The sequence below is a fragment of the Amblyomma maculatum genome, unplaced genomic scaffold (assembly GCF_055883805.1).
Source record: "Amblyomma maculatum isolate TAMU_Amacu unplaced genomic scaffold, ASM5588380v1 scaffold_13, whole genome shotgun sequence".
NCBI lineage: Eukaryota > Metazoa > Arthropoda > Arachnida > Ixodida > Ixodidae > Amblyomma > Amblyomma maculatum.
The window spans coordinates 12938660-12966174 of NW_028146738.1; the positions used below are offsets into that span (position 1 = coordinate 12938660).

General features: G+C 46.1%; 1 protein-coding gene across 3 annotated transcripts in view; it reads left to right on the forward strand.

Annotated features, from left to right (window-relative positions):
* Positions 1-27515, forward strand: part of LOC146172216 (uncharacterized) — a 139041-nt gene that overhangs the window by 91627 nt on the left and 19899 nt on the right. For all 3 annotated transcript variants that reach the window (XM_084585739.1, XM_084585737.1, XM_084585738.1), the window contains 2 exons: positions 1871-1997; positions 10181-10236. In XM_084585739.1, the coding sequence (XP_084441865.1) occupies positions 1871-1997; positions 10181-10236 (183 nt within the window). The remainder of the gene's footprint in view (positions 1-1870; positions 1998-10180; positions 10237-27515) is intronic.

The window sequence follows — 27515 nt, forward strand, 5'->3', positions numbered from 1 at the left end:
CTTCGGATATCTATTACAGTTAATCATAGAGGGAGCTGCTCTGTTTAGATGAATACCCATTACAGGAGGACATTGTGCAATTTCATCTCTCTTAGGAGGGTGGAGGTGCTGGCCAGTTAGTGTGACAAAAACTAAAAACTGCAGCAGGCACGGGGCAAAAGGAGGTGACAGCACTAACCTGTGTTATCTCTACACATTCTGAATCTTTTTTCAGCACTCGTCATTCTATTTCTGTCGGATCAGGTAGCGTTAGAGTAGTGAAGAATGCTACAGTGAAATCTTGTCAATTCGAACATCGACCATTCGAATTTTCAGATAATTCGAATTATACTGCTTGGTCCGGTCAGGCTCTATAGAGATCTGTGTGCAAAATAGCCTGTTAATTCGAACGCAAATCAATTTCGCTACGGATAATTCGAACTACGCGCCGCCACACCAGGGCAGCTTGGCACACAGCACGTCCTCCTCCTCCTCCTCCTCCTCTCTCTCTCTCTCTCTCCCCCTCCCCCCCCCCCCTCTCAAAAAAAAAAAAGCGGCAGTGTTTAGCTTTTAGCATAGTTCGCTTCAAAGGGCATTTGCTGCTATTGCACATTCCAATGATTGAGTGACAGTAGGCAAGCAAACATACTAATGCCGAATTCGAGTGGGAGAGCAGGCGCACTCGAGAGCACTTCGAAAGGGCTCTCAGACAAGCGGGCGCCCTCCAGTGGGAGAGCAGGAGTAGAATCACTGGCTTCCAATGGTAGAGGAGGAGGGCTTTTCCTCCGCTGAGAGCACCAAAGTGCACTCCCGGCTGCTCCTAGTCTAAAGCGAGAGTAGAGGAAGTCACATGGCATAAAGCGTCATATCCGCGCCATCTTTTTATTAATTTTTTTTCTCTTCAGTCGGCGGCTGCAAAACGTTGATATAATGTCGGCGCTCGGCGAGCGGAAAGCATTGCTCAGGTGCTGTATGCATGTTTGAGAGTCTTTGCTGGCGTCGAAAGGGCCAAAGGAGGCAGATCGCCACGCTGTGAGAACAAAGGCATACAAAACAGCCTTGGCCTCTCCTCGGGTTGCAACGGCCGCCACTGCGGGCAGGCGGAGAATGCTGAGGAGAGAAGTGCGGTCACATGATTGTGGCGCTCTGCTCTTGACATGCACAGAGCGTTTCCGTGTGCTCCTGTACTGCTATCGGCTCCTGTCCCCCCTACCGAATGCATCATAAAACAAGGCTTGCACAACAGGACAAGTGCTGGCACTCTGCAAAGTTCGATCCCCCCCCCCCCCCCCCCCCCCCTCTCTTTTCGTCCTGCTAGAGCTAACTGCAATGTGTAAACATACCGTGATGTTATCGCTGCACAGCATCTTGGAGCACTGCCAAGAAATACGTTGTGGACAGTGACTCTGCGAAACAGGGAAGCGCTTACGACTGACGCCTCCTTTTTTTTTTTTTTTTTTTTTTTTTTTTTTTTTTCTCAAATTTTTAGGCAAACAGCGGGGGGTGGGTAGGTTCATTATGCAAGTGGGTTTGTTACGCGAGTAAATATGGTAAATTACTGTAATGCAAATAGTTTTTGTCAGTTCGTTCAAGGCCATTCCATAATTGAAGCATCGGATTATTCGAATTTTGTTCCTGTCCCGGGAAGTTCGAATCAACGAGCTTTTTCTCTATTAAAAATGTTTGGTCTTGCTTGTTGAATATAAAGACACCTTATTGGGCACTAGTTAATATTGCATTGTGTAAAAGATCTAAAAGAAAATAAAAAATAAGCGATTGGCTCATCTGTATTAAAGGTGGTAGGTCCCAGTGTGCTGCTTCAGATTACCTCTTTTTTTTTTTTTTTTTTTTTTTTTTTTTTTTTTTTTTTTTTTTTTTTTTTTTGTTGCAGGTCAATGGCTGCCAGGTGATGTCTCCTGGTGGTGCAGCTCAACCCTCTGGATCCGACTTGCCCGCAAACACTTACTCACTATTCAACTCTCCCTGGCCGTCTGGTCTTCATCACGTGTCCAAAGAAGGTTTGCTTGAATCGGCGCCACTCTCATTTCCGCTGCCATGTGGCATTGTAATGCCGGTGATGGCCACCTTCCCTCCTGATCATCAAGATATTTGACCCTATTCTGTCTCTTGCCTATTTCTTTTTCTTTCATTATACGGTGGAATACTAATCAGCACGTGCTTATTTTCTGTGTTTTGAATAGTGCATAGGAAACATGCGCAGTTAAAGGGGATGCTGTACAGCATTAGCACCTCTTGACAGCTTCTCTGGTGGAACAAAGCACTACCCACTGCTGTGCATGACAGTTCGCCTGGACCTTGCTTCTTTGCTTGAACTTTGCTTGTTCAGAAGCTTTGCCTGTTTGTGCGATGGTATTGTTTTAGATTGCTGATGCAGATGTCACGGGATTAAATCTAATGTGTGAAAGCTGCACTATAATAGAGGCAAACTACAAAAATGCCTCCGTGCTGTGATGTCAGCGTGTGCTAGAGAACCAGAAGGGGCCAAAATTAATCTAAAGCCTTCCACTACAGTGTCTTTCTCCTTCGTACCCCCTGTACAGCTTTGGGGTATTGAACCTTGTATTCATAGAGTATCATCACAGAGTAAATCAAACAGTCACAGCTTGAGCAGCGTGTTAGTATGTTCTCTCCATTCTGAAAGCAAATGAGTATACTCTCTAGCACGTTAAAGTCATCACTTTTCGAAAACATGCTCGTACCTGAGTGAGTGCAGTCCAGCACTGTGGGGTTCTCTGTTTTGTACTCTACTGGCTGTGCTTCTAGTGCACTTTAGAAGTGGAACTTTTCTAGCCACACTATGCATAAGCTCTCAAGGCTAAACTGAGGGTAAAGTAATGGAGTGCTGTGTGAAGTAGCACAACATACTCTTAATATGAACACCTTTTATCTGTGAAATCATGAAAATGGGGGAAACACAAAAACTTGTAGAAACAAGGCATTAAAATCAGCTTCATTTGTAGTACAGCAGAATATCAGTGTTGTGAATCTCACCAGGTCACAAAAAAATGTGTTACGAAATTTTTATCATCCATCAGTGTGCGGAAGCGTAGAAAATTCGTTCTCGCAGGTATGCTTACAGCTGATAAGATTCATTTACAGCCGCAGCTCGGGGCTTACAGCACAGCTAGCGATCGCGACATTGGCAGCACGCAGGTCGCACCCCAAACACTCACATGCAATGTCAGTGACGTGTGGGCTGCGCCGACAATCCCTGTATATGTAACATGTGCAGTAATCATGGAGTTGGTTATGCGTGGACTGTGTGTCCCTCTTACTGCCCTCTTGTGGCTTGTATGTTCATACTATCCGTACGGCACAAGACAGGGACAGGGCTCACAACATCCAAAATTCCATTGTGAATTTGTCATTGATCACATTCATATCATATTGTAAGAAATACAATTGCAAAAGACTCTTTGGGAGATCAGTGAATGCTAGTGAACAACTGGGCTGGAATGCAAATTGTGTTCCAAGGCTATGTCAAGAGAGAGTGCTTGTCCCAGATCACCCCTCTGAAACTTTCTGAAAACAGCAGGTTCCACTGGAATCGCACATGACACATTTTCTTCACCTAGGTCTGGTCCATCTCAAGTCATCTGCTGGCATGATCAGCTGTGCACGCCAAGGAGACTGCACTTTGCTCCCATTCAAATGCATTTGCACAAAGAGTAAAACGCTTCGTACTAAGGCACCTCGAATGCAATGCCATAATTAAAGTGACGTTGGCTAACTGTGACTGTCCGGCCACAGCCCGCCAGTGGGCATTCGACATTGGGCTTGGCAGCATGCCAAGAAGCCTAAACTGGTTGTCTTCATAAATATCAGTTCTGAAGGAGCGGGTCTTTTGTCAGAGTTATTCCAAGTAAGTTCCATGGTCACTTCAGCCTGGTGTGGCTCTGTTATGTGCGACAGTGTGGAGACAGTCCAGCAGCTTAAGTCGTTTGCGTTCACAAGCGGTGTTTTGTTCTTATTTTTAAACTCTCTAGGGAATTTTACTAGGTTATAATAAACTCACCGAGGAGTGTGCACATGTACTGAAACATTAGCATAAGTGGAATGGAATCTGGGTTGATTATAGGCAAAAAAAGTTTGGTTCAAAGGCTGAAAATTACATTGGGCCTGAAAACAAAAAGAACCAAAGGAAGCTGCTTACTTTTCATATAATGTCGACTTCTTTCTTTTGTTGTAGCACATTTATTATAGTATAGTAAGACTTCGTTGATGTTTTCTCTCAGTTCATACGATTTGCCATTTTGTACGCTCAAAATTGTGAGCAGTACAACATCCCCATAGAGTACACTATTTTTCTCCCAGTTAATACGTTCCCGGATAACATGATTTCCCAGTTATTACATTTGAAATTTCGACAAATTGTGACCGTATAATACATTTTGTGATAACCGGACGTGTGCTAATGAGCACTCGCGACAAAAAACTGATCAGAGGCACTCACCCGCCACAGTTGCTTACCTGCAGTGCTTAGATGCAAAGGGGCGAAGTATCAAAGAAAGTCAACGAGCCAAGATATGAGGCATCCTTTCCCACGGAAATGTGACTCCATGAGGAGAAATGCAGTGGCTTCTTTGCGGTGCCTTAGGGGCAGAGGGGTGAACCATTTGATAACTACAATATTCAGCTGCATATACGAGCGGGCTGGATCTGGGGGACAAAATTAAGCCAAAACGGGGTTACTGTAAGCTATCGCAATGGCTTTTCCACATCTCACCGATGTAAGGGGGCGAAGCATCAGAAAACAACCAAGGAAGCGATCGTGATTCGTTATTGGCTTTCACGAACCGAATTTGTTACTAAATCTCTTCGAGTGCTTACGACACGCAAATGCATACTGAATTCTGTGAAAGCTACAAAAGGAGCTCTGCTTGCTGAGTGGCTATAAATGCTAATCTACACATTTATGCTCTGCAAATCTCTATTCGAAATGCCTTTGTACCTCATTCAGCAGACAAATTTTTCAAGATCAGGCAGCTTGTATCATATGTTTTCCTGGATATGTTTTTCTCCTGCATTTTTTTTAAAAACGTATCAATGAGGTTTTACTGTATTTGTCACTTAGCCAAATATCTTGAAGGCATTCAAATGAGCTGTGGCACAGATCTGGGGTAGTCAAGATAGGTATGTGTACAGTCACAGTTGTCAACAAATTTCACTCCAGATATATTTGTTTTTCTGCTGCTTGTTTTTATGGCACACTTGGTACACCGTAATCTAATAGAATTCAATGTATTCTTTGGTGAAGCAACACTGGCAGTGGCTTGCAATTCATGGAAGAGTAGGTTAAGCAGTTTCATCTTTATGTTGTCAAGAAAATGGAATTTTATACAGAAAACCATACCATATTGCATCATAGACATGCTGAACGACTCCTACTGCTACAAATTAGGGTATCGTAATTTGTGCACTGATTTTACGCTGCTGTGATGTGGAACACAGACTATCCTCACATGATTCACAAATTAATGGCATTTAGGTGCCAACTTCAGCGTTTTGCGACTCTTCCCTTAGCTGCATGACCTCCCATTTCTGAAACAGGCACAGAAGGTGGGGGAAACTAGAAAATATGTGATGCCCATTAGCATAGTCCGGAGCCTGGTTACCTTGGCTTTCAAGCCTAGTATTGCAGAGGATTGATTACTAGCATACCAGCCAGGGGGCATTCCCAGCACTAGTGGTCAGTGCCCGTTATGGTCGCTTGCTTAGCTGTGATCGCACTTTACTGTTGGCCTTCAGTGGCAGTGGGCCATTGCCATTATGAGTAAAGAGAGGTCGTGAGATGCACGCTGAGCAAGAGACGACCGACGGTTGAAGCCACTCTCCACCTGGGCAGTGTGCTGCTCCTTGATGAGTGTACAGTACTTCATGCAGTGATAACTGGAAGGTTTGTAACAAGTGTTGCCTAAACTAATGAATAGAGCATTCTGCATACAAAATGGAAAGAATGAATGCTCATATGTTCCACCTGCGAGCTTATGGGATGCTGGACCCTGGGCTCCCTGTCTCCGCAAAAGTGCCTTATACAAACCACAAGGATATCTGATCTAGTCATGACATGCAGATGTTCTCCTTGATGGCTGGCTGATTGCTCGGGTAACAGCTAGCTTGCGTCAAGGCACCGAATGAAGAAAAGTGCGCAGAATCATCTTTAGCTTGTTAAATCGCATTTCATTCATTCATTCATTTGACTAAATGGCATAGGAAACAAAATCTCTGACCTGCCAACAAACTACCAACACATTAGACCCTGAGGCTTGGAAGTTGGGATTGCATGTTACAGTTCTTGTCATATTGCAACTCTCATTTCATGATTGTGCCTGGTGTGAGTGTAATGGCCTCAGTAGAGCTATGAATAGTGAACTGGCATGCTGCTGACTTGGGTAGCATTGAAGATATAGTATATGTGCATGTCACCCGGTGACTGGGATAGTGTGTGAAGAAATGTACTTAACCTGTGTTGTCGCCTGCCTCTGTCCAGTGTCTTTTTGTTGTTTTTATTCTTCATTGTTTGCATTGTCAACATTAGTCACCATGCTTCTTTGTAAGCAAAATGTTTTAAACATCAGTAATGAGCTTTGTGTTTGCAACAGTTAATGTCTGCAACTTCCAAGAACTTATGCCTGACTGTGGCACATAGGCCAGCAAATTGCACTAGCTAGCTTGCTTGTGTGCACACTGCATGCCTTTGAAAGTGCCTGTCATAGAAATGAACTGCAGAGCTTCTTGCTGCAGGAAAGTGAAGAACACAGAGAACATTAGTAAAATTATTTTTTAAAAAAAGTGAATGTCTTACTGTAAAGAAAAATGACACCACTGAGGTGTTGCTAGGAGACAGGCAAAAGTAATCGCCTAGAATGATAGGTTTCAGGTATAGCTGGTGTGGTTAAGGTGCTACTTTCATGAGCATTCTCAACTATCCACTCTGCAGAGAAAGCATTAACGTAGGGAATGTGGATGGGGAAGTGATGCACAAGTCGCCTGTGGGTTATTTTCTGCAAACCCTTGTGACCATGATGAGGTCAGCTATAACTATTCCTAACAAGCATGAAAAATAATGTTGCCAGCTTTTGAGCAAGTTTTGGTTGCCCACTTTTTGAAGCATAAGCAAGCTTCACAGTGAGAATATGTAGGGCTTCCATGTACTGTGCAATAATAAAGAGCACTTTGGCATGCGTGTCTCAGGACCAGCAGCATTCAATCACAATAAACAATTTTTTCTTCGTTTTCCTCTTTACTCTGTCTCTTTGCTACAATTGCATGTTTGCATGCATTCTAGCTTTTCGTAAAGGTAGTAATTCTGATAATTTTGCCTTTTTGGTTCTAGTTTGTTTGCTTCGCACTGGTAATATGTATGCAGTTATTTGAGCTGAGTATGTGAGAAAAGCATATGAAATGGTGGTGCAAAAAAGTATAAATATAATAAATTGAAGAGATACAAATTTGGGGTGGAAGTGCTGCTCCAGTTGCTCTAGGCTGCTTTCCCTGCTCCAACCGGCTCCAATATGTAATATTGTTCCAAAAGCAGCTCCAGACATCTCCCTCGAAATTTTGCCATCAAATTTAGTGGAGCATAGGTTTTGCACACAGTGGTCCATTGCATTGCCTGCAAAAGTGCAATCCAGTCCAATCCAATGAAGCAACTATGAGAAGCACAGCAGGCTGGTGACATGCGATTTGCGCATCTGTGCTCGCATCTCGCATTGGGCCTAATGTGAACGCAGTTTTCATGAACTAGAGAAGCGTTGAGCGAAATAAATATTCGCAAGTTCCTTTAAAGTGAGCCAAAAGTGTTAGGATGGAATTGATCATGAAAATATGCTCTGGAATAAGAAATTGCAAATGTTAAAGGCATTTGACTTAAGAAGCATGCTCCAAAACATTTAAATGCTTCAAACCTCATTTTATTGCCCCAAAGCTGCTCCAAAATGGTATTATTACTGCTCCCTGAGCTGTTCTAAAATATGTGAGCCTGCTTTTACCCTACAAAAGTTAAACAAAAGTACAGTCGAACCCGGATATATCGAACTCGAAGGGGATCGCGAAATAGTTCGATATATCGATAATTCCATATACAGAAATCGGCTTGTGACGGCACTTACGATGCGAAAAAACGATACCGTATTTGTCGCGTAATCAACCCACTCGCATAATGAACCCACCCTCCACTTTTGCACCAAGATTTTGAAAAAAAAAAAAAAATGCGTAAAGGCCAGCTCGTTCACATGCAAGCGATTCAACGATCTCGGCGACGAGCGGCAGCGACAGAGCGAAAAATTTCAAACTTGTTGGAACTGCGTCCCTCTTGCTGCTGGAGCCACCGCGGCAGCTCAAAAAAGGTTTCTGTGTCACCGCGGCAGAAATCACCAGCGTTTTCGCTTGCATGTCACACTCCGTTTCAGTCCTCTCATCCACAGCTCATTTCTTGGCAGCGTGCCAAGATGCTGGGCAGCGATAACGTCGCGGTGTGTTTATCTTTTGATAGCTCTTGCGGCGGCGGGGAGCGAACTTGGCAGAGTGCCCGTGGTGGCTTTATTGCACAAGCCTGGTTTGATTTATCACGCCGCGCTTGGGGCGGGCGTCATGATCGCAGCAGCTGGCCGCGTGCTTTCGTTGATTCGTACATGCAAGGGTAAATGACTCCCGCAAAAAAAAAAAAAAAAAAAAAAAAAAAAAAAACCCGGAGAGCTGCCGCTTTTTAACGTCCGCAGGCGCCATAGCCATGTCAGCCGCCGCGCGCAGAGGGTTCGCAACACACGCTGGAGAAAGCGTCCGACGCCTTTCTGAAAATGGGCTGAGCTGACTTGGCGCACGCGTAGCGCGTGCTGAAGGAGAGAGATAGCTCGGCAAAAGGATGGGCACACCACGCACATGGCTTGCAAACGTCACGTGTTGGCGCGCGGGAAACGATAACTGCAGATGCGCGCGCCTTTGGAGAATGGGCGCGGCGCTGCCCAGACCAGCGGTCGCCGAACTGTCCCCTCATTCCTACCGCGCCTGGCTTGAAAACGTCACGCGGCAAACGGCCAAGGGTGATGCGATCGTCTTTGAGGAAGGCACACTTTCCAGTGCGTGGTGCGGAGTTCGATATATCAAACGACCGGTTATATTAAGTTCGATATATGACGCGGCTTTCCTATACTTTTAATGGGATTTTCAAGGGGATATTCCATGAGTTCGATATAACCGGGTTCGACTGTATTACAAAGTTTGTCTGGAAACTGAAAGAAAAAAAAAATTGCAGAGTTTGCATACTGCATTTTCAGGAATTCGACTATGGCATGCTTATTAACTTCCTGTTTAAATGGAAGGGTGGTAAAGGCAGTAGAGCTATTCAAGGTATGCCTTTTGCTTTTTGTACTGCCAAATTTAACTAGCTGACTCCACTATAGCATTGCCTTTTTACACTTTAGCATCTGCAAGTATGCTTGTCTGACTCCAAAAAAAATTTACGAACGTATTTCGGTCCCTTAGAGAAATAAATGCTTTTGGTGGAATGCAAATAAATATTCCTGCCGGCGTGAAGTCCAGATCATGTTTTAACAGCTGCAATGCATTTTTAATATACTTTAGGGTTGCTCTTAGGGTTTGGAGAGCTCTAACTTTTTTCTTTAGCATTATTTATCAGCAGTGAGTTGTTTGTTGTTGTGAGTGCAGAACAATAGGAATATGCACTTGATGTGGGATTAAACTGGAAAGACTTGTTAGTGGCATTTTAGCAAAGCTAAGAAATTTGTGCCTGTTGTAGATAATGTGTCCAGTTAAAATGGCAAATTCTGAGGCACCATTTTACCCATGGCGTGATGGACCACATTCGCTACAGGAGACCTCGTTAAGTGCGCTTGTTTTTTGTTGTTTTTTTCATGTTTAGTCATTCAATTGCATTGTGCAGGCAGAATGCAATCACCTGGTTTCTTTTATTTTTTGCATTTTGGGGAGGTGTGAATACAAAAGCTTGCCTGTTTCTGCGGGACTTGTAAAACTCAGACTAACTATCTGTTCGTTTTGACATGTCTTGACATGTGACCAATTGCTGCCCTTCAGCAACTGATAGATTGCTGAATGAAGAGTTCATACTTCCTGAGTTTTCAATAAATGCTTGGCTGCTTTTAACATGAAAGACTGCTGTGCTGGCTGTTGTCTGTCTCAGAGGGCTTGTGTTTGCTTGCAGGTGGCAAGTCACCAGCTGGCCCAATTGACCCCATGGTGATGCATTCCAGGATCCAGGTGAGCCAGTGTGTTGCTAGCCCATCTCAAGTTTTGAGGGAAAATAGTCTCTATTGCTGACTTAACCTCAGGGTTTTGTAGTGGTTTTTGAGAGCATTGGAAAAACCCTTGATTTCCAAAACCCCACTTTCAAAGCCTTGTAAACCCTTCAAAAATGAGGTACTTGAAAAGCTATGTGTGTGGCAGCTTCATTTGGGCATGTTGCACCTTTACCGGTTACAAGCAACATTAACACCCAAGATATAATGGTCTAGAGCACTGCACAAGTACTGGAAGTTGTAAGAAAGTAAAAAATTGAATAATCGTCAGTGTGGCTCAGCTCTGTAAGCGAAATTGTGAGGTTGCGGTCTTGGATCCCACCAGCAGTGTTTTTTTTTTTTTTTCTGTTTGGTTATTTAAATATTATTCATAAAGCTAATACACTAACAGTTCATGTACAGCACATATTAAGAAAATACCTGGGTTTTCTTTTGCTCTGTTGACAGTTGGCTTCTTTCAGTTATATAAGGCGATGTGTGCCCTCCTTTTTCTTTACTCAGTAAAAATTAAGGATCTTGTTCTTGAAGGAAATGTTTTCTGACCAAGGTGCTGAACACAATTTCACTAGAGGTCTTTGAAAATCTTTAAAAACCCCTGAATCTTTTTGTCTTTAGAACTGCTATGAACCTGAACCTGTTCAGACTGTTTTGTAGGCATGTACTTTGTATGTACCTTGTGTAGCACTGTTTTGAGATAACCTTAGCAGGGAGGTTTTCCTTTGCTTGTTTGTGGTATAGTGGTACTATTACTAGTATAGTGTGGCCATAGAAAACGCGGTCCATCACCATTGTTGGGTCATATTGTTACTGGGAAACGCGGGACCAAAGTGATGTGCTCACTGACAAAGACGACGATCGAGGAACGCGGGCACGACGAAGCGTTGAAAAAGAGAACGACGCTGAGAGAGTGGATTCTGCATGGCTACCGAAGTCTTAGCGTCGAGTTCAGCCCATCGCAGTGCCGTCACATTAAGTACATCCCCGTAACATCTTGGTGGAGGTCGCGGGTTCGACACAATCTGACACTGGATCTCCGCAGCGTCCGTCACCTCGGAACCGTCACGATGACAACCGACGCGGCTCCATCAACCACCGCAACTCCAACTGTCGTCGTAGCCCACCCCCGTGACCCTGGCACATTCTGCGGTACAGATGACGTCGACGTCGAGGACTGGCTTTCGCTTTATGAGCGTGTTAGCCAGCACAACAGGTGGGACGCCACGCTGATGCTGGCCAATGTCATCTTCTACCTTACTGGCACGGCACGCGTGTGGTTCGAAACACACGAAGCAGATATACCCTCTTGGGATGTTTGCAAACAAAAACTCCGTGACCTGTTCGGAAAACCGGTTGGCCGTCAACTCGCCGCCAAGAGGGACCTCGCCACACGTGCCCAGACATCTACCGAGCCTTATATTACGTATATACAAGACGTTCTGGCCCTCTGCAGAAAAGTCGACAAAGACATGACAGAACCTGATAAGGTGGGGCACATCCTCAAAGGCATAGCCGACGATGCCTTCAATCTTCTACTCTGTCGAGACTGCTCTACGGTTGACTCCGTTCTGCAAGTTTGTCGACATTTCGAGCAGGCCAAACACAAACGCATTGCACATCGCTTCAATCGGCTCCCCAACACTGCCCCTAGCTCCACGTGCGAGGATCTGCCGACCCTAAGGCAGCCTTCCAACACTGACAATGTGACCCGCATCGTGCGTCGTGAACTGGAAGCGCTCGCTCCTGCTGCACCCAACCCGCCCTCCTCGGACAGTAACCTAGCGACGATATCCCTCATTCAAGCCGTCGTTCGTCAAGAGGTTGCTAACTTGGGCGTCCCCTATAGCCACAACGTGGAACACCACAGTTTGAGCCCCATCCCTCCCATGGTCGCCCACGCTGCGCCCCGCAACACCTACACGCCATGCTACCGATACCGAAATCCTGAGGAGTGGCACACCCCTGACGACAGGCCGATCTGTTTCACGTGCTCACGTGTTGGCCACATCTCTCGCCACTGCCGCAGCCACTGGACATCACCACCTCGACGTTTCCCTTACGTTGACCGCTACTCCGATTACGGTCACCGCCGTTTCACGCCTCGTTATGAGCCGCCCCACACCGATACCACTCCGCCTCCTCCTGTGTCCAGTCGCTCTCCTTCGCCGCCAGCCCGCCGTTCCCGTTCACCTCTTCCTAGCCGCAGTTCCTCGCCGTCCTCTGCCGGCCGCTTCACGGGAAACTAGCCGATGCAGCTCCCGGAGGTGACGCTGCATTGGTACCCCGACCTGGAAATCCTCTGCCCATTTCTTCGCCCTGTAACCTCCTCTCCCTGCTCGTGGATGGTGTTCCCGTCTCTGCCCTCATTGACACTGGTGCCCAAGTCTCGATCATGAGCTCATCATTTTGCCGCCGCCTCAAAAAAGTACAGACCCCCGCCGCTTCGCCCACCGTTTGTGTTGCCTATGGCAGTACTGCTGCCGTCACTGGGCTGTGCACTGCCCGAGTCACCCTTGCCGGTCATCACATCCCTGTTTTGTTCACCGTCCTCAACCAGTGCCCTCACAATGTGATCCTCGGCCTTGACTTTTTAACGGCCCACTCTGCCCTTATCGACTGTTCCAGCGGCCTTCTTCGTTTGGACCTACCTGTCTGCTCAGAACATCCTCCATCTACACCCCGCCTTCGCTCCACCGAGTTCGCTCGCCTGCCCCCTGACTCTGCTGTTTACCTACCTCTGTCACCTTTCCCGCCTGTGCCTGACGGTGACTATGTTGCCTGCCCTATCACCGAGGTCTTTCTTGACCGCAACGTTGTTCTTCCTCATCTCATCGTACGCGTTACACAGAACAACACCTACCTTCCTATCCTGAACTTCAGTCTGTCACCCCAAGTTCTCCCCGAAGGAATATCCCTTGCTACCTTGTCTCCTCTCACAGACTGCACCATTTGTGCACTCAACCCTGGCCCACATTCAAGCGTCCTTCCAACATCCGTACTCCCCACCACAATTACCGACCCTATTTTCGCAATGATTGCCTCTGACCTCAGCCCCGAACACGCTCAGGACCTGCACAACCTTTTGTTATCCTTCTCCGACATTTTTGACTTTGCTGCCGGTTCTCTGGGCCAAACATCAGTTGTGACTCACCGCATTGACACCGGCGATGCAAAACCTGTACATCGGAGGCCTTATCGTGTGTCCATTTCTGAGCGCCAAGTCATCCAGCAGGAGGTCGACAAGATGTTGGCCAACGATATCATCGAACCTTCGAACAGCTTCTGGGCTTCTCCTGTCGTGCTCGTTAGAAAAAAAGACAACAGTTGGCGCTTTTGCGTCGACTATCGACATCTGAACAAGATTACAAGGAAAGATGTTTACCCGCTGCCGCGAATAGACGATGCCTTGGACTGTTTACATGGAGCCCGCTACTTTTCCTCTATCGACCTTCGTAGCGGCTACTGGCAAATTTCTGTTGACGAACAAGACCGCGAGAAGACAGCTTTTGTCACACCCGATGGTCTTTACCAATTTAAGGTTATGCCTTTTGGACTTTGCAACGCCCCTGCTACGTTTGAACGAATGATGGACTCCTTACTCCGCGGCTTCAAATGGACGACTTGTCTATGTTACTTGGATGACGTGATTGTCTTCTCGCCCTCATTCGAAAGCCATCTTCGTCGCCTTTCTTCCATCTTCGCACTTTTTCGCCGTGCCGGACTTCAACTGAACTCAAAGAAGTGCAGTTTTGGTCGCCGCGAACTTAAAGTGCTTGGCCATTTGGTGAATTCCACCGGCGTGCAACCCGATCCTGACAAAGTTCGTGCTGTCAGTGCTTTTCCATCTCCCCGTTCATCCCGTGATGTCCGCAGCTTTATAGGACTGTGCTCTTATTTTCGCCGGTTCGTCCCAAACTTTGCCGCTGTTGCTCGTCCTCTCACCAATCTCCTGAAGAAAGGCGTTCCTTTCTCATGGGGACCAGAGCAGGCTAACGCATTCTCCACCCTCATCGCTGTTCTCACCAATCCTCCTGTGTTGGCCCATTTCAACCCGTCTGCCCCGACGGAACTTCGCACCGACGCCAGTGGCCACGGGATTGGTGCCATTCTTGCACAGCGACAACGCGGCCAACACTGCGTGATTGCCTACGCCAGTCGTCTCCTGTCATCAGCGGAACAGAACTACTCTATTACGGAACGGGAGTGCCTGGCTCTCGTCTGGGCCGTTGGAAAATTCAGACCCTACTTGTTTGGCCGGCCATTCACTGTAATTACCGATCACCACGCCCTATGTTGGCTCTCTTCCCTCAAGGATCCTGCTGGCCGCCTCGGCCGCTGGGCACTGCGCTTGCAGGAGTATACCTTTTCCGTTGTATACAAATCAGGTCTGCTCCACCAGGATGCAGACTGTCTGTCCCGTTATCCCGTCGATCCCCCTTCCTCTACTGACCACGAGTCGGACCCCTGTGTGTTCTCTATATCGGACTTTTCTCACATAGCCGACGAACAGCGCTTGGACCCAACCCTCAGTTCTCTTATCGACCGCCTCCGCACACACAGCCGTGACTCTTCCCTCGCCCTGTTCTTCCTTCATGGGAATACGCTATACCGCCGCAACATGTGACCTGATGGCGCTGAGCACTTGCTCGTCGTTCCCCAACACCTACGCTCTGCCGTTCTAGAACAAATGCACGACGCCCCTACAGCTGGTCATCTTGGCCTCTCACGCACATACGACCGCGTGCGCCGGCGTTTCTTCTGGCCTGGACTCTGCCGCTCTGTCCAACGTTATGTAGGCGCTTGCGACCTCTGTCAACGCCGGAAGAAACCCCCTGTGCTGCCACCTGGACACCTGCAGCCGATTGCTATCCCGACAGCCATTTTCTCGTGTTGGCCTTGACCTCCTAGGGCCCTTCCCCGAGTCCTTGTCAGGAAACAAATGGATCGCTGTGGCCACCGATTATGCCACACGGTACATGATCACTCGCGCCATTCCAACCAGCTGCGCCACAGACGTTGCTGACTTCCTTTTGTACGACGTCATACTACACCATGGTGCTCCCCGTCAACTACTTACCGACTGTGGCCGCTGTTTCCTTTCCCGAGTTGTTGAGGAAATACTTCGTTCTTGCTTCGTTCGGCACAAGTTCACCACTGCGTACCACCCTCATACGAACGGCCTTACGGAGCGTATTAACCGCACACTTACCGACATGCTCGCAATGTACGTATCCGACAGTCATCGCGACTGGGATATTAGTCTGCCATTTGTCACCTTCGCATATAACTCTTCGCGTCATGACACTGCTGGGTACTCTCCATTCTATCTTCTCTTTGGACGAGACCCCTTACTGCCCTTCGACACTTTGCTTCCCGCCGCTGGCCCCGTCACAACCTATGCCCGCGATACCATCGCCCGAGCCGACGCTGCTCGCCAGATTGCTCGTCACAATCTCACCGTCTCTCAAGAAGCTCAAAAACGCCGCTACGACGCTCACCACTGCGATGTGCACTATCCTCCCGGATCTCTGGTGCTGCTCTGGCTTCCGTGCCGTCGTGTGGGATTGTGTCAGAAACTTCTGCCCCACTACACGGGTCCTTACCGTGTACTACGCCCAGTGACCGACGTGACCTATGAGATTGCACCGCTCCACCCAAAGTCACCGACTGCTACACCCACTTCCGAAATTGTACATGTCGCCCTCCTCAAGCCATATTACTCCCCCTCCACACCGCACGCCTAATACGCACCGGGACGGTGCCTTTTGCCGAGGGGGGTAGTGTTACCGGGAAACGCGGGACCAAAGTGATGTGCTCACTGACAAAGACGACGATCGAGGAACGCGGGCACGACGAAGCGTTGAAAAAGAGAACGACGCTGAGAGAGTGGATTCTGCACGGCTACCGAAGTCTTAGCGTCGAGTTCAGCCCATCGCAGTGCCGTCACATTAAGTACATCCCCGTAACAATATGATCACCCGATTTTAATCACTGATCCTAAGATGCAAGCGGTCCCTTACCAACAGGTTGGAATGGAGCATTCTTATGCTTGCTTGCCTGGCAGCGATTTCCCAGAGGAAGGGAAACATTTATTTGAAAGGTGGGGTTATTCATAATTTGCTTTCCTGTCACATCTCCATGTCGTGGAGGAAAGTGGTTGCAGTTTTCGCAAGTGAGCTGTGAAAAGATTTTTTGGGTATGGCTCCCAGAGGCTAGGTTACACATCATATTATTTCAAAATGTTGGCCGTGGAGTCTTCTTAGTGTAGACATAGTGAGGCAGAAAAAGATGTACAGTAGAACCCCTTTATAGTGAAGTCACTGGGACCGGCAAAAATCTTCACTACATCTTTACTCCAGTAGAACCCCGCTATAGTAAATAGTAAAAACTTAGATATAATGAAATGAAACTTCCACAGACGACTGAGCATTTTGCCTTTGCCTCTTTTGTTGTAAAGACATTTTTGGTAAAAATCTCTTGTAGACCAACACTGTGCTTACAAACAAAGGCAGCGCTCGCGACACCCCATAGGAATATGTACAAGCGAAATCTTTCACAGCAAATTTCTCATTTCATGAGACACCTGTGATGTCGTTTTTTGGTACAGAGCAAACACCAGCATCCTAGAACAGATTGGGAAAACATGAAAGGCCTTTTCAATGGCGCACTATTTTTAAAACACCATGCAATGTATGGGGTGCAAGTTTTGAGGATGACCCATAGAAACATGTAAGCACAACTTACCGCAACATTTTTTTTATTATTATTATTATTATTATTATTATTATTATTATTATTATTATTATTATTTCACAGAGCACAAGAAATGACCGAACACTATACAATTAGAAGTTCTGGATAAATATGTGACAGAATATGGTGCGTCATTTCAGAGACAATCTATTTTATGTGTTGTGATGCCGTACTACTGCCGTCAGGCGCGTTATCCGCTGGTGTTTTTGCTACTCCCGCAGCTTCTCTTGTAGTCTGACTGCTGCCATATGTACTTAATTTGCTTTATAGTAACGGTCCTTCAAGGTGCGCATACTAGGGAAAACTGCATTCAAAAAGCACTTTCTGAACATGATGTCACTGGAACAAAAGAGAACGGCTTATCGTAACAAACGGCGCTGTGGACGACACCGGCGAACGTGGCTTGTTTATCTTGGTGTGGAGGAGTGTCTTCAGCTTAAAAGTTTGTATCATTTGAGCTGCAGTATTTCAGAGGGAATGTAACCTGCGTGGCAGCATGTCAGACAGCACGAGAAGCTGTCGCAATTGCGAGAAGCACCCAGTGGATAGCCACTTTTTCATGGGTATGTCGGTTTTATAATGCACATTTATCATGGCATTATAACGATAGATTAACTTCAAAATGATGCAGCATGCTTTGTCACACGTTTACTTCAAAATGCTAGCCAACGTTTAACTTTCAGCCGAACTTATTTATACTCCGCATAATCGTAAAATAATTTTTGTAAGTTTTCCTTGGATGCGTTTCTATGGGCCGTGCTCCTGGCTTGCACCTCCATGTGTTCCACGCTGTTTAAAAAATACTATGCATCTGTAGTAAGGTTTCATAGTTTTGCAATGTTCTGCGATGTTCATAGTTACTTAGCACCAAATGGCAACATAATTAACGCACTGTTAACTTACAAAAATGCTTTGAAATCTTTTGGTTCCATACATTCCGGTGGGCACTAGGCCTCTTTTTCATCCCGTCAGCCCAGTTTGGTGACAGCAGTGCCACCGCATCTTGCTTACGTCACAGATCGGTGTTGGCCAATAGTAAAGCGCGTCTGGCCGTGGTAACGACTTCCCATGAAATGACATCGCCGCACGCACGTTACCTAGGATCACAAAACACTTTTTTTTATCACCTGGCTTAGCAGCGCTCACGGGAAGCAAACTTTAAAGGCCTTGGAGCCGTGAGGGAAAGCATACAGTGCGTAGAAAAAAAAAAGTACAGCTGTTTACAAACATAGAAAGAAGGCGGCACGGTCCGTTCAGAAAATAGAAAAAAAGTAAAAATGCAGTGAGAAATAAGAAAGGGAAGAAACGGGCGAAATTTCACAGCACTGTGCAGCGTGAAGCACGAGTCAGCGGGGGAAAGAAGTGGAGGCACTGCATGTGCGGTTTTGCAACACTTGACTGGCACAGGCATTTTTCATCTATAAACCTTATGCAAAATTGCTGCCATCTATCGGTGTCGCCGATAATATCGACATACTGTTGTGTCGTGTCCCTTGTACGAAAAACTTCAAGTTATATTCCTTCAGATCTTTTTTTTTTTTTCTTGAGGCTTGTGGCAATCTGCTCTCACGTGGTTGTCGTGCTATAGGCACACTTTCGATAAACAGCGCGCCTGAATTGTAAAATGATATCTTAGCATACTTTGAAAGATTGCAAATCCATACTCGGTACTAAGGCAGACGAAATATATCGCCCACGGTGCATTAAATTTGCCTGTAGAGGGACTGTGCATCGCCTTTTCACGTAAAAGATTGCAAGCGTGTTGTTCCTGATTTCCTTGTTGTGCCAACTCATTCCAGCTTTTACGGTTTCATGCGTACAAGCTGTCAACAGATTTGGTCCGTGTGTATACATCCAGGTATCCAGATAGAACACGTTTTGGCACTTCAAAGGTGCCAGACTTTTCTCTTAAATTCTAGCGAGATATTCTAACGTCTTTAAGCATTCGATTAATCGATGAATTGAATATAGTTGACTACGGTCCAGGCTTCAGTTGCTGAGATGCGTCTCCAGAACACGACTTGCAAAAGGAATGACTCAAAGTATATATGCACGGCAGCAACTGCTTCTACCATTTAGCTGCTCTCGTCTATCGCGAGTTCACATGATTGTTATTGCTATAGTGATTGCGGTCACCGCACTGTTTATTTTTTAGTTTTTTACTAGTGAGAGATTTTTTTTCTCTGCGAGGTATGGATTTACGCCTTAATTTGGACCATGCCAGTTTTGTTTTCTCCCATCCATATTTCATTTAACCTTCATGGCATGCCATCAAATTAGTGTAATGAGGTAGGGATTGAAACTGTCAACCATTTGACACTATCCACAAAGCAATACCGTTTGTAGCGAGCCTTATACCCTTGTTACACGGGCACGTTAACGGCCGTTGAGGAAAACGGCAGTTGGCCTTAACGGCCGTTAGGCGGAGTTACACGGCAGCGCGAGCGCTGTTGAAACTTCAACGGCGATTGACACCAACGGAGGTGGCCGGTCTCCGTTCCGCCGCCGTTTCCGTCCGTTTCGACGGGATGGTAGCCCCCAGCAGCAACGTGTCTCCGCTGCAGGTGAGCACTCCGGCGCAGAAACGCTTTGCCTGGACAGCGTCACTGACGCATTTACTTATAAACTTGTGGCAAGATCACCTTGCCGAACTGCGAGCTCAGAAACACAATGCGCCCGTGTACGCAAGGACGATGGCGCTGTTCAACCAGCGCCGTGAACCGACCGAACAGTGAAAGTGCCGTGTGAGCGTAGCCACCACCGTTCCGCTCCCACGGCCGTTACGGCGTTCAACTGACGCTCAACTGAACGGCCGTTTAAAACACCCGTGTAACACGGGTATTACCGTGCTTAGCAGTGAAGTTTGATACTGCGGCTATCGCAGTGGAAACAAGGATGACCGCACGCATGTCTTCCAACTTTATTTTGTCTAAAAGTACCCAGCCCTATATATGAATGCATCACATTTTCTGTATGCCCATTGCTCGGTACATTCTACTACTTCCCTGAATTGCTGCTGGCAAATAATATTTGTTTTGTAATATGGCCCCCAAAAAAAAAAAATCCCATGTATCACAGCTCAACACTGATGACATTTGTGTTCTTTCAGGTGTCAACTGACTGCCTCCCCATAAATTCAGACTTTGCAGAATATGTTCGGCAGCTTAAAACGAAAACCATTCAACATTAGACAGCCCATATGTGTTCGCTACGTTTGCACAAAACAATTTCGGGAAGAATGTCGCTAGTGTTGAACATTGCAATGCTATTAATTTTTTTTTATTCAAAATCTTCACAAGCAAAGAAAGGCACTAAAACCTCGTTTGCCCCCCTCCCCCCTCGTTTCCCGAAACTTAAAAAAAAAAATCAGCTTTTCTCCAATGCTGGAAACTGGTACAGATTCTGAATAGGCTCTGATAGTTGGTGCCTGTCTCACTGCTGAGCTCATTGTGACATGGACCACAAAAAAAAAAATGAAATACTGCTTCAATTCCGTAAAGAATTACGGGAAGAAAAGAAAAAAATGCGGCATTGGAGAGGAGAATGACTTTGCTGCAAAAACTGCACATTGCACATAGCACTGCTCAAATATGCATCCATGAAGGAACTTGAGATTGCATGTGGGTATAAGGCAGACCTCTGCGATTCATTTTGCAGGCAGTGGTATCTGCTGATATATTGATTTTCATGAAATAGAACCATGATGCGACTGTGACAGGAGCTACATATCTGAGGAGGATCAGTGCGCATGGAATCACGTCGTGACCTGTCTCGTTTCGCCGACAAATTCACGTGGTTGGGAGTTTTAGCCAATAACATATAGAATATGGGATCTGCTATATGATTGTTTACACACTTACGAGATACATCAGTGGCTAAATGTTCAGACAGAAGATGAGAACAATAGTGCGCACGCCGTAATGGGAATTGTGAAGGTCCATCGGAGCACAGTGTTTATAAGGCATCAGTCCTATATCAAAAAAAAAAAACAAAAAAAAAACATTAAGCTACGTCATGTATACTTGCATACAACATACTATACGGAACGACAATGATCACAACCAAGCGCCGGGCGCAGTAACAATATCCAAAAAAACAGCGCGAACAAACGGGGACGAAAGGAAGAAACCACAGGAACAAGCGCTGCCCTGTAGTAACAAGTTGATCCTTGCCCGTGCTGGACTCGAAAACATCCTGCAGCGCCTGACGCAGCGTAATGACATCACAGACATGTTTTACACCCGGAAGCAATATTAGTATGTTTTGCACTTTCATGGACGCGTATTTAAGCAGTGTATTAAGGAATGCGTCGGAGCAGCAACAAAGGTTTTGCTGTTTGTAGCTATGCTGATGCCATCAGTCGCAAGAAGTTTTGGCAGTGCAGTATCGCTTCACGAAGTAAAATTGGAATGTAGGCAGCGTGGAAAAGTCAATCATCTATTATTCCCTCTTTTTTTGCTCTGAATGCGAACAGATAACATGGAAATCACAGCACAAAGCAGACGCAACTAGCACGATGGCAGCAGCCGTAAGTGCAGCCAACTCACTCAACCCTTCAACATGGCGTCGCGTAGTGCGGTTCGCTGAAGGTCTGATAGATGGCAGCAATTTTGCATAAGGTCTATTGCCTTTTAAAAGACAAAAAGCGGAAGATGATGCCATGTAATGCAAGGCTTTGGTTTTCGCATGAAATCGAGCTAAGCTGTATTTGTAGCCACGTTGCCCTCATGCTTAAGAGGTACTTCCACAAGATGTAAACTAGAAATCTAATAACCAAAAAAAAAAAAAAATGGCACTAACAGGTGGTAAGAGAGAGGGATAGAAGGTAATTTAGAGGGGTTTTTCAATAAACAAAAATATGTGTTCAGTAAGTAGCCATTTAATTACCAGTCAGCATCTTCAGGGCCATGTAATCTCCAACAACTGATTTAGCAAAGACCCTGATATAGTAAAGATGTTTGCCAATCCCAATGACCTTACTATAAAGGTGGTCTACTGTGTATCGGGGTCTTTATTATATCAGTTGTTGGTGGTATCATGGTCCTGAAGATGCTTTCTGGTAATTAAATGCCTACTTACTGAACACGTCTCATATGCTAATAAAAAAATTAAAGCACTCTAAAATACCTTCCATCTCTTTTTGCCTGTTCGTATCATTTTCTCAGCTACTAGATTTTTTTGTTTACATGTTGTGGAAGCACCACTTGCACATGAGGGTAGCATGACTATGAATAGAACAGTTTGATTTCATGTGAAAGCCAAAGCCTTGCATAAACACGATGTCATTTTCTGCTGTTTCTGTCATTAAAAAGGCAATAGATGAGAAATGTATGTGGCAGTCAGGCCCTCGTGGCGGCGAAAAGACTTTCCCACGTGGGAGGCCTAGGCCCGGTCGTGCTAAACCCTGCCGGACACCAAATAAAAGTTATTCCTCCTCCTCCTCAAGCGCTGCAAAACCGCACACTTCGCGCTCCAGTTCTTGCCAGCACTGCCTCATGCTTCGTGCTGCAAATGTTCAATTGTTTCTTCTCTTCCCTATTTTTCACTGCACTTTTACTTCCTGAACGGATCGCGCTGCCTTCTTTCCATGTTTGTAGACAGCTTTAATTTTCCTTTTCCTACGCGCTGCATGCTTTCCCTCACGGCTCCAAAGTCCGCGTAAAGTTGGCTTCTCCTCAGTGCTGCTAAGCATGGTGGTAAAGCCATTTAAAAAAAAAATTATATTTTTCTTTTTTTTTAAATAAAGAATGGCCTCGCAGTCTTAGGTAGCGTGCGTGCAGCAAAGCCATTTCGTGCGAATTCATAGCCATGGCTAGATGCACTTTACTATGACCAATTTTTACAAAAAATGTATTTTCTATAAAGGAGAGAAAATGTACAGGGGGTCAAAAGTTCGCAGGCCGCAGGTTTTGCTTCTGGTCAGCATATTCTGACACGTGAGATCCCAGCTATAGATTATCTCAGAGGTTAGAATAATGCTTCTTCTACCCTCCACATGTATTTTGAGATTTGAGGCCATCGTAGCTGCCTGACTATACTGCTCAGAAGCAGACCCTCTGGCCTGGTAATTTTTGACCACCCCTGTACATGTCATCTATGGAAGATGAACTAAGATAAACTGGGACCTCAGTTTCACTTTACTATATCCAAGTTTACTATAGCAGGGCTCTATTGTATTGAGTATGATTTCCTCAAGAGTAAATACGTTTTTTTCTTCCAGACAAGCAGCCGCATACTCAAAAAGAGCTATAGGATCATTTTTTGCGGAAAAGGAAAATTAGATAAAGATCAAGCAGTGACGCCTAATTTTGGCTTTGTTCATTGTTTGGAATGACGTGTAGGGCACAGCAGCATTTTTACATAACAGACAGTTAAAAAACCTGCACTGCGCAGTGGGCCCAAACAGTCACCGCTCCAGTATGGGTTAATCATTGATCACAAGGTGACCTTAGCCCCCCCCGCCCCCCACCACTCCCCCCACAAACAAGTGCTCTCAAGCTTGCTGTTTGCTACCTCCCTGCTTCAAATGTCAGCAGACTCGATGGCTTGCATGCTTACAAAGTTGTATTTATAAAACACACATTTCTGTTGAAACACGTAATTTCTGTTAAAATTTAAACATTTAAAATTTTTCTCTTACCGCACGTCAAAGACTCATTGGCAAATGGCTCATACCACATGCGCACTAGGGATGCACCGGAATGTTTGGGAAAATAGAAGGCACTGCACCTTCATTGCGCATTCACCTACCTTGAGGAATCTTTCCAACTTGGACGTTGACTATGTGTCCATAGGAAGTGATGTCGTAAGGCTGAAAATGAATGTCACACACATACGTTTTTGACGTGGTCTTGATGTTCATGCGAGTAACTGCATTTGACCACACATTAGCTCCTCGGGGTCCTTTCGAGGCTTCAAAGAAAGGCCGCCTCTCCACACTCAGTATAACTTGATAAAATTTATTATTGGTACCCCATGAGCATCCTTAAATACATGCCTGTATGCATGTGAATTGTCGTCTGCTGACACATTTCAAGCAGAGAGCTAACAGACAGGAAAGCACCCATCAGCTTGTCGTCGGTCACCAGGGACAGTGCGTTAAGATTCGCTGATGTCAGATCGACGATCGTTTGGGCCCACTCCATACTGCACAGCTTTTCAACTTTCTCCTACGTAACATTGGGGCATGGTGAAATTCATCGAAGCTCAGTAAATAACTAAATTTTTACTGTGAAGCTGCCAGTGGCACATTGGGCTCTGAGCAGTGGTGCTGGCATCCTAATTTCATTTATATTGGTGCATTTTTTCCTCTTGTGCTGATTTGGTTTCTATTTGAACAACTGAATGGTGGCTGTGATGTCACAGACAACTTGGCACATTGAGGTCATGTGAGGCATACAAAAACAGTGATGTGGTAAATAACAATAAATTGTAAATTTATTTATAAGAAAAAAAAAGGCACAATATCTGTCGCACATCTCGATAAACACCTGAACCACGCCATAAAAGAAGGGGGAAGGGGAGAATGAAAGGAGAAAGTGGTGCCATAGTGGAGGGCTATGTAATAATTTCAACCACCTGGGGTTCTTTTAACTTGCACTAACATTGCACAGCACACGTACAGTCTTGTTTAGCCTCCATTGAAGCACTGCCACCGCGGCTGGGTTCAGACCTGGGTACTTCAGTTCAGTAGCTGAACGTCTTAAAGGACTATAGACACCTAATTAATGATGCCTAGGACATTACTGTACACAGATTGCCACGTCACATTCGCCTACGACTGCTAAATAATTTTTAATCGAATTTCTTTTGACACCTGTTTCAGTTTCGGTTTCAACAGCCAAGCGATGGCTGTGACATCACAGTCAAGTCTAGGTCACGCGAGGGATGAAAATACAGCGATATAATCATTGCTGCATAATTTGAATTCACTACAATGATAAAGCCAGCCTGCCTCAAGAACAGGAATCACTACAAGGGAAGAATGAGCAATTATATTGCTGTTTTTCCATGCCGCGCATCGGGACATGATTGTAACATCACAGCCATCTCTCGGATGTCGAAACCGAAACTGGTGAGAAAAAAAAAATCAGTTATAAATCATTTCACAATTGTAGACGAAAACTGCGTGCGGATCGATATACAGGAATGACTTACGCATTAACAAGGAAAAAATGCCACCAAAAGGAGACTGCAGCCATGAAATTAGGAGACGCCTGCTTTTGGGAAAGAGAGCCATGGCTAGCCTTGACCACCTAGTAAAGTGCAGAGACATTAGTCTGCCAACCAAGATCCGTATAACTCGTGCTATGGTCTTTCCAGTTGTGATGTATGGATGCGAGAGTTGGACTGTGAAGAAGGCTGACCACCGAAAAATTGACGCGTTTGAATTGGGGTGCTGGCGGAGACTCTTGAGAGTTCCCTGGACTGCCAGAAGATCAAATCAGTCGATATTGTTGACCATAAACCCTGACTGCTCATTGGAGGGTCAAATTCTAAAGTTAAAGCTCAGCTACTTTGGTCATCTGATGAGAAGAGAGGAGTCTCTGGAGAAAGAATTGATGTTGGGAAAGGTTGAGGGTCACTGGAGAAGGGGTAGGCAACGAACGCGATGGTTAGATGGCATCCTCGAGGCGCTGCAGATGAAGTTATGTGATGTTAGCAAGATAGTGAGAGACCGGAAAGCGTGGCGAGATAGGGTCACGAAGAGTCGGACATGACTGAACGACTGAACTGAACTGATAGTTCTTTAGCCACCGAGCCGCCACGACGAGTGCGATGTAATAACTGTTTGTTCATTTGCTTACCTGCTGGCTCTTGGGACATGGCAGCGTAAAAGTTGCAGTGAATTACAGTCGAACCCGGTTATATCGAACCCGGATATATCGAATTTTGGTTATATCGAACTCACGAAATATCCCTTGAAAATCCCATGTAAAAGTATAGGAAAGCCGCGTTATATATCGAACTCAATTTCACCGGTCGTTCGATATATCGAACTCCGCACCACGCACTGGAAAGTGGGCCTTCCCCAAAGACGATCGCATCACCCGTGGCCGTTTGCCGCGTGATGTTTTCAAGCCACGCGCGGAAGGAATGAGAGGGGACAGTTCGGCGACGGCTGGTCTGGGCAGCGCCGCGCCCATTCCCCAAAGGCGCGCGCATATGCAGTTGTTTCCCGCGCGCCAACTCATGACGTTTACAAGTCATGTGCGTGGGTGTGCCCATTCTTTTGCCGAGCTATCTCTCTCCTTCAGCACGCGCAACGCATGCGCCAAGCCAGCTCAGCCCGTTTTCAGACAGACGTCGGACGCTTTCTCCAGCGTGTGTTGTGAACCCTCTGTGTGCGGCGGCGCGGCGGCTGACGTGGCTACGGCGCCTGAGGATGTTAAAAAGCGGCAGCTCTCTCTGCTTTTTTTTTTTTTTTTTTTTTTTTTTTTTTTTTTTTTTTTTTTTTTTTGCGAGAGTCATTCTTTCTTATCGTTGTGCTGTACGCGCGGCGTAGCATAAGATATGGCGGCTACGGACGTTAAGAAGCGGCAGGGCTTTTTTTTTTTTTTTATCGTTTATCCTTGCATGTATGAATCAGCGAAAGCACGCCGTCAGCTGCTGCGATCATGACGCCCGCCCCAAGCGCGGCGTGATAAATCGAACTAGACTTGTGCAATCAAGCCATCACGGGCACTCTGCCAAGTTCGCTCCCCGCCACCGCAGGAGCTATCAAAAGATAAACGCGCCCTGACGTTATCGCTGCGCAGCATCTTGGCACGCTGTCAATGAGCTGTGGATGAGACGACCGAAACGGACTGACGCGCTCCATTGACATGCAAGCGAAAATGCTCGCGATTTCTGCCGCCGCGGTGACACAGAAACCTTGTTTTGAGCTGCCGCGGTGGCTGGAGCGGCGAGAGGGACGCAGTTCCAACAAGTTTGAAGATTTTCGCTCTGTCGCTGCCGCTCGTCGCTGATATCGCTCAGTCGCTTGCATGTGAGTGAGCTGGCCTTAACGCATTTTTTCTTTCTTTTTCAAATTCTCGGGTGCAAAAGTGGACGGTGGGTTTATTACGCGAGTGGGTTGATTACGCGACAAATACGGTATCGTTTTTTCGCATCGTAAGTGCCGTCACAAGCCAATTTCTGTATATCGAATTATCGATATATCGAACTATTTCGCGATCCCCTTCGAGTTCGATATATCCGGGTTCGACTGTAGAGAGACGACGGAGCCATTATGCTTGCCTCACATGGCTTCGGTGTTGTATCAAGCTCTCTGTGTTGTTGCAGTGCCTAGTCAGCTGTTGTCGTAGCCAAAACCGGAATGAATGAGAGAAAAGTTGTAGTTGCAAATTATTTAGTAGGCACAGGAATAGGTCGGCACACTCGCTGATGAGTGCACTCATATCGCCTCACTCACACTCACACTGTGAGTGAATGGCCTTGAATGGAAGTGGACATGAGTGTGAGCGCGAGTGAGTAGTTGCGAGCGGGAGT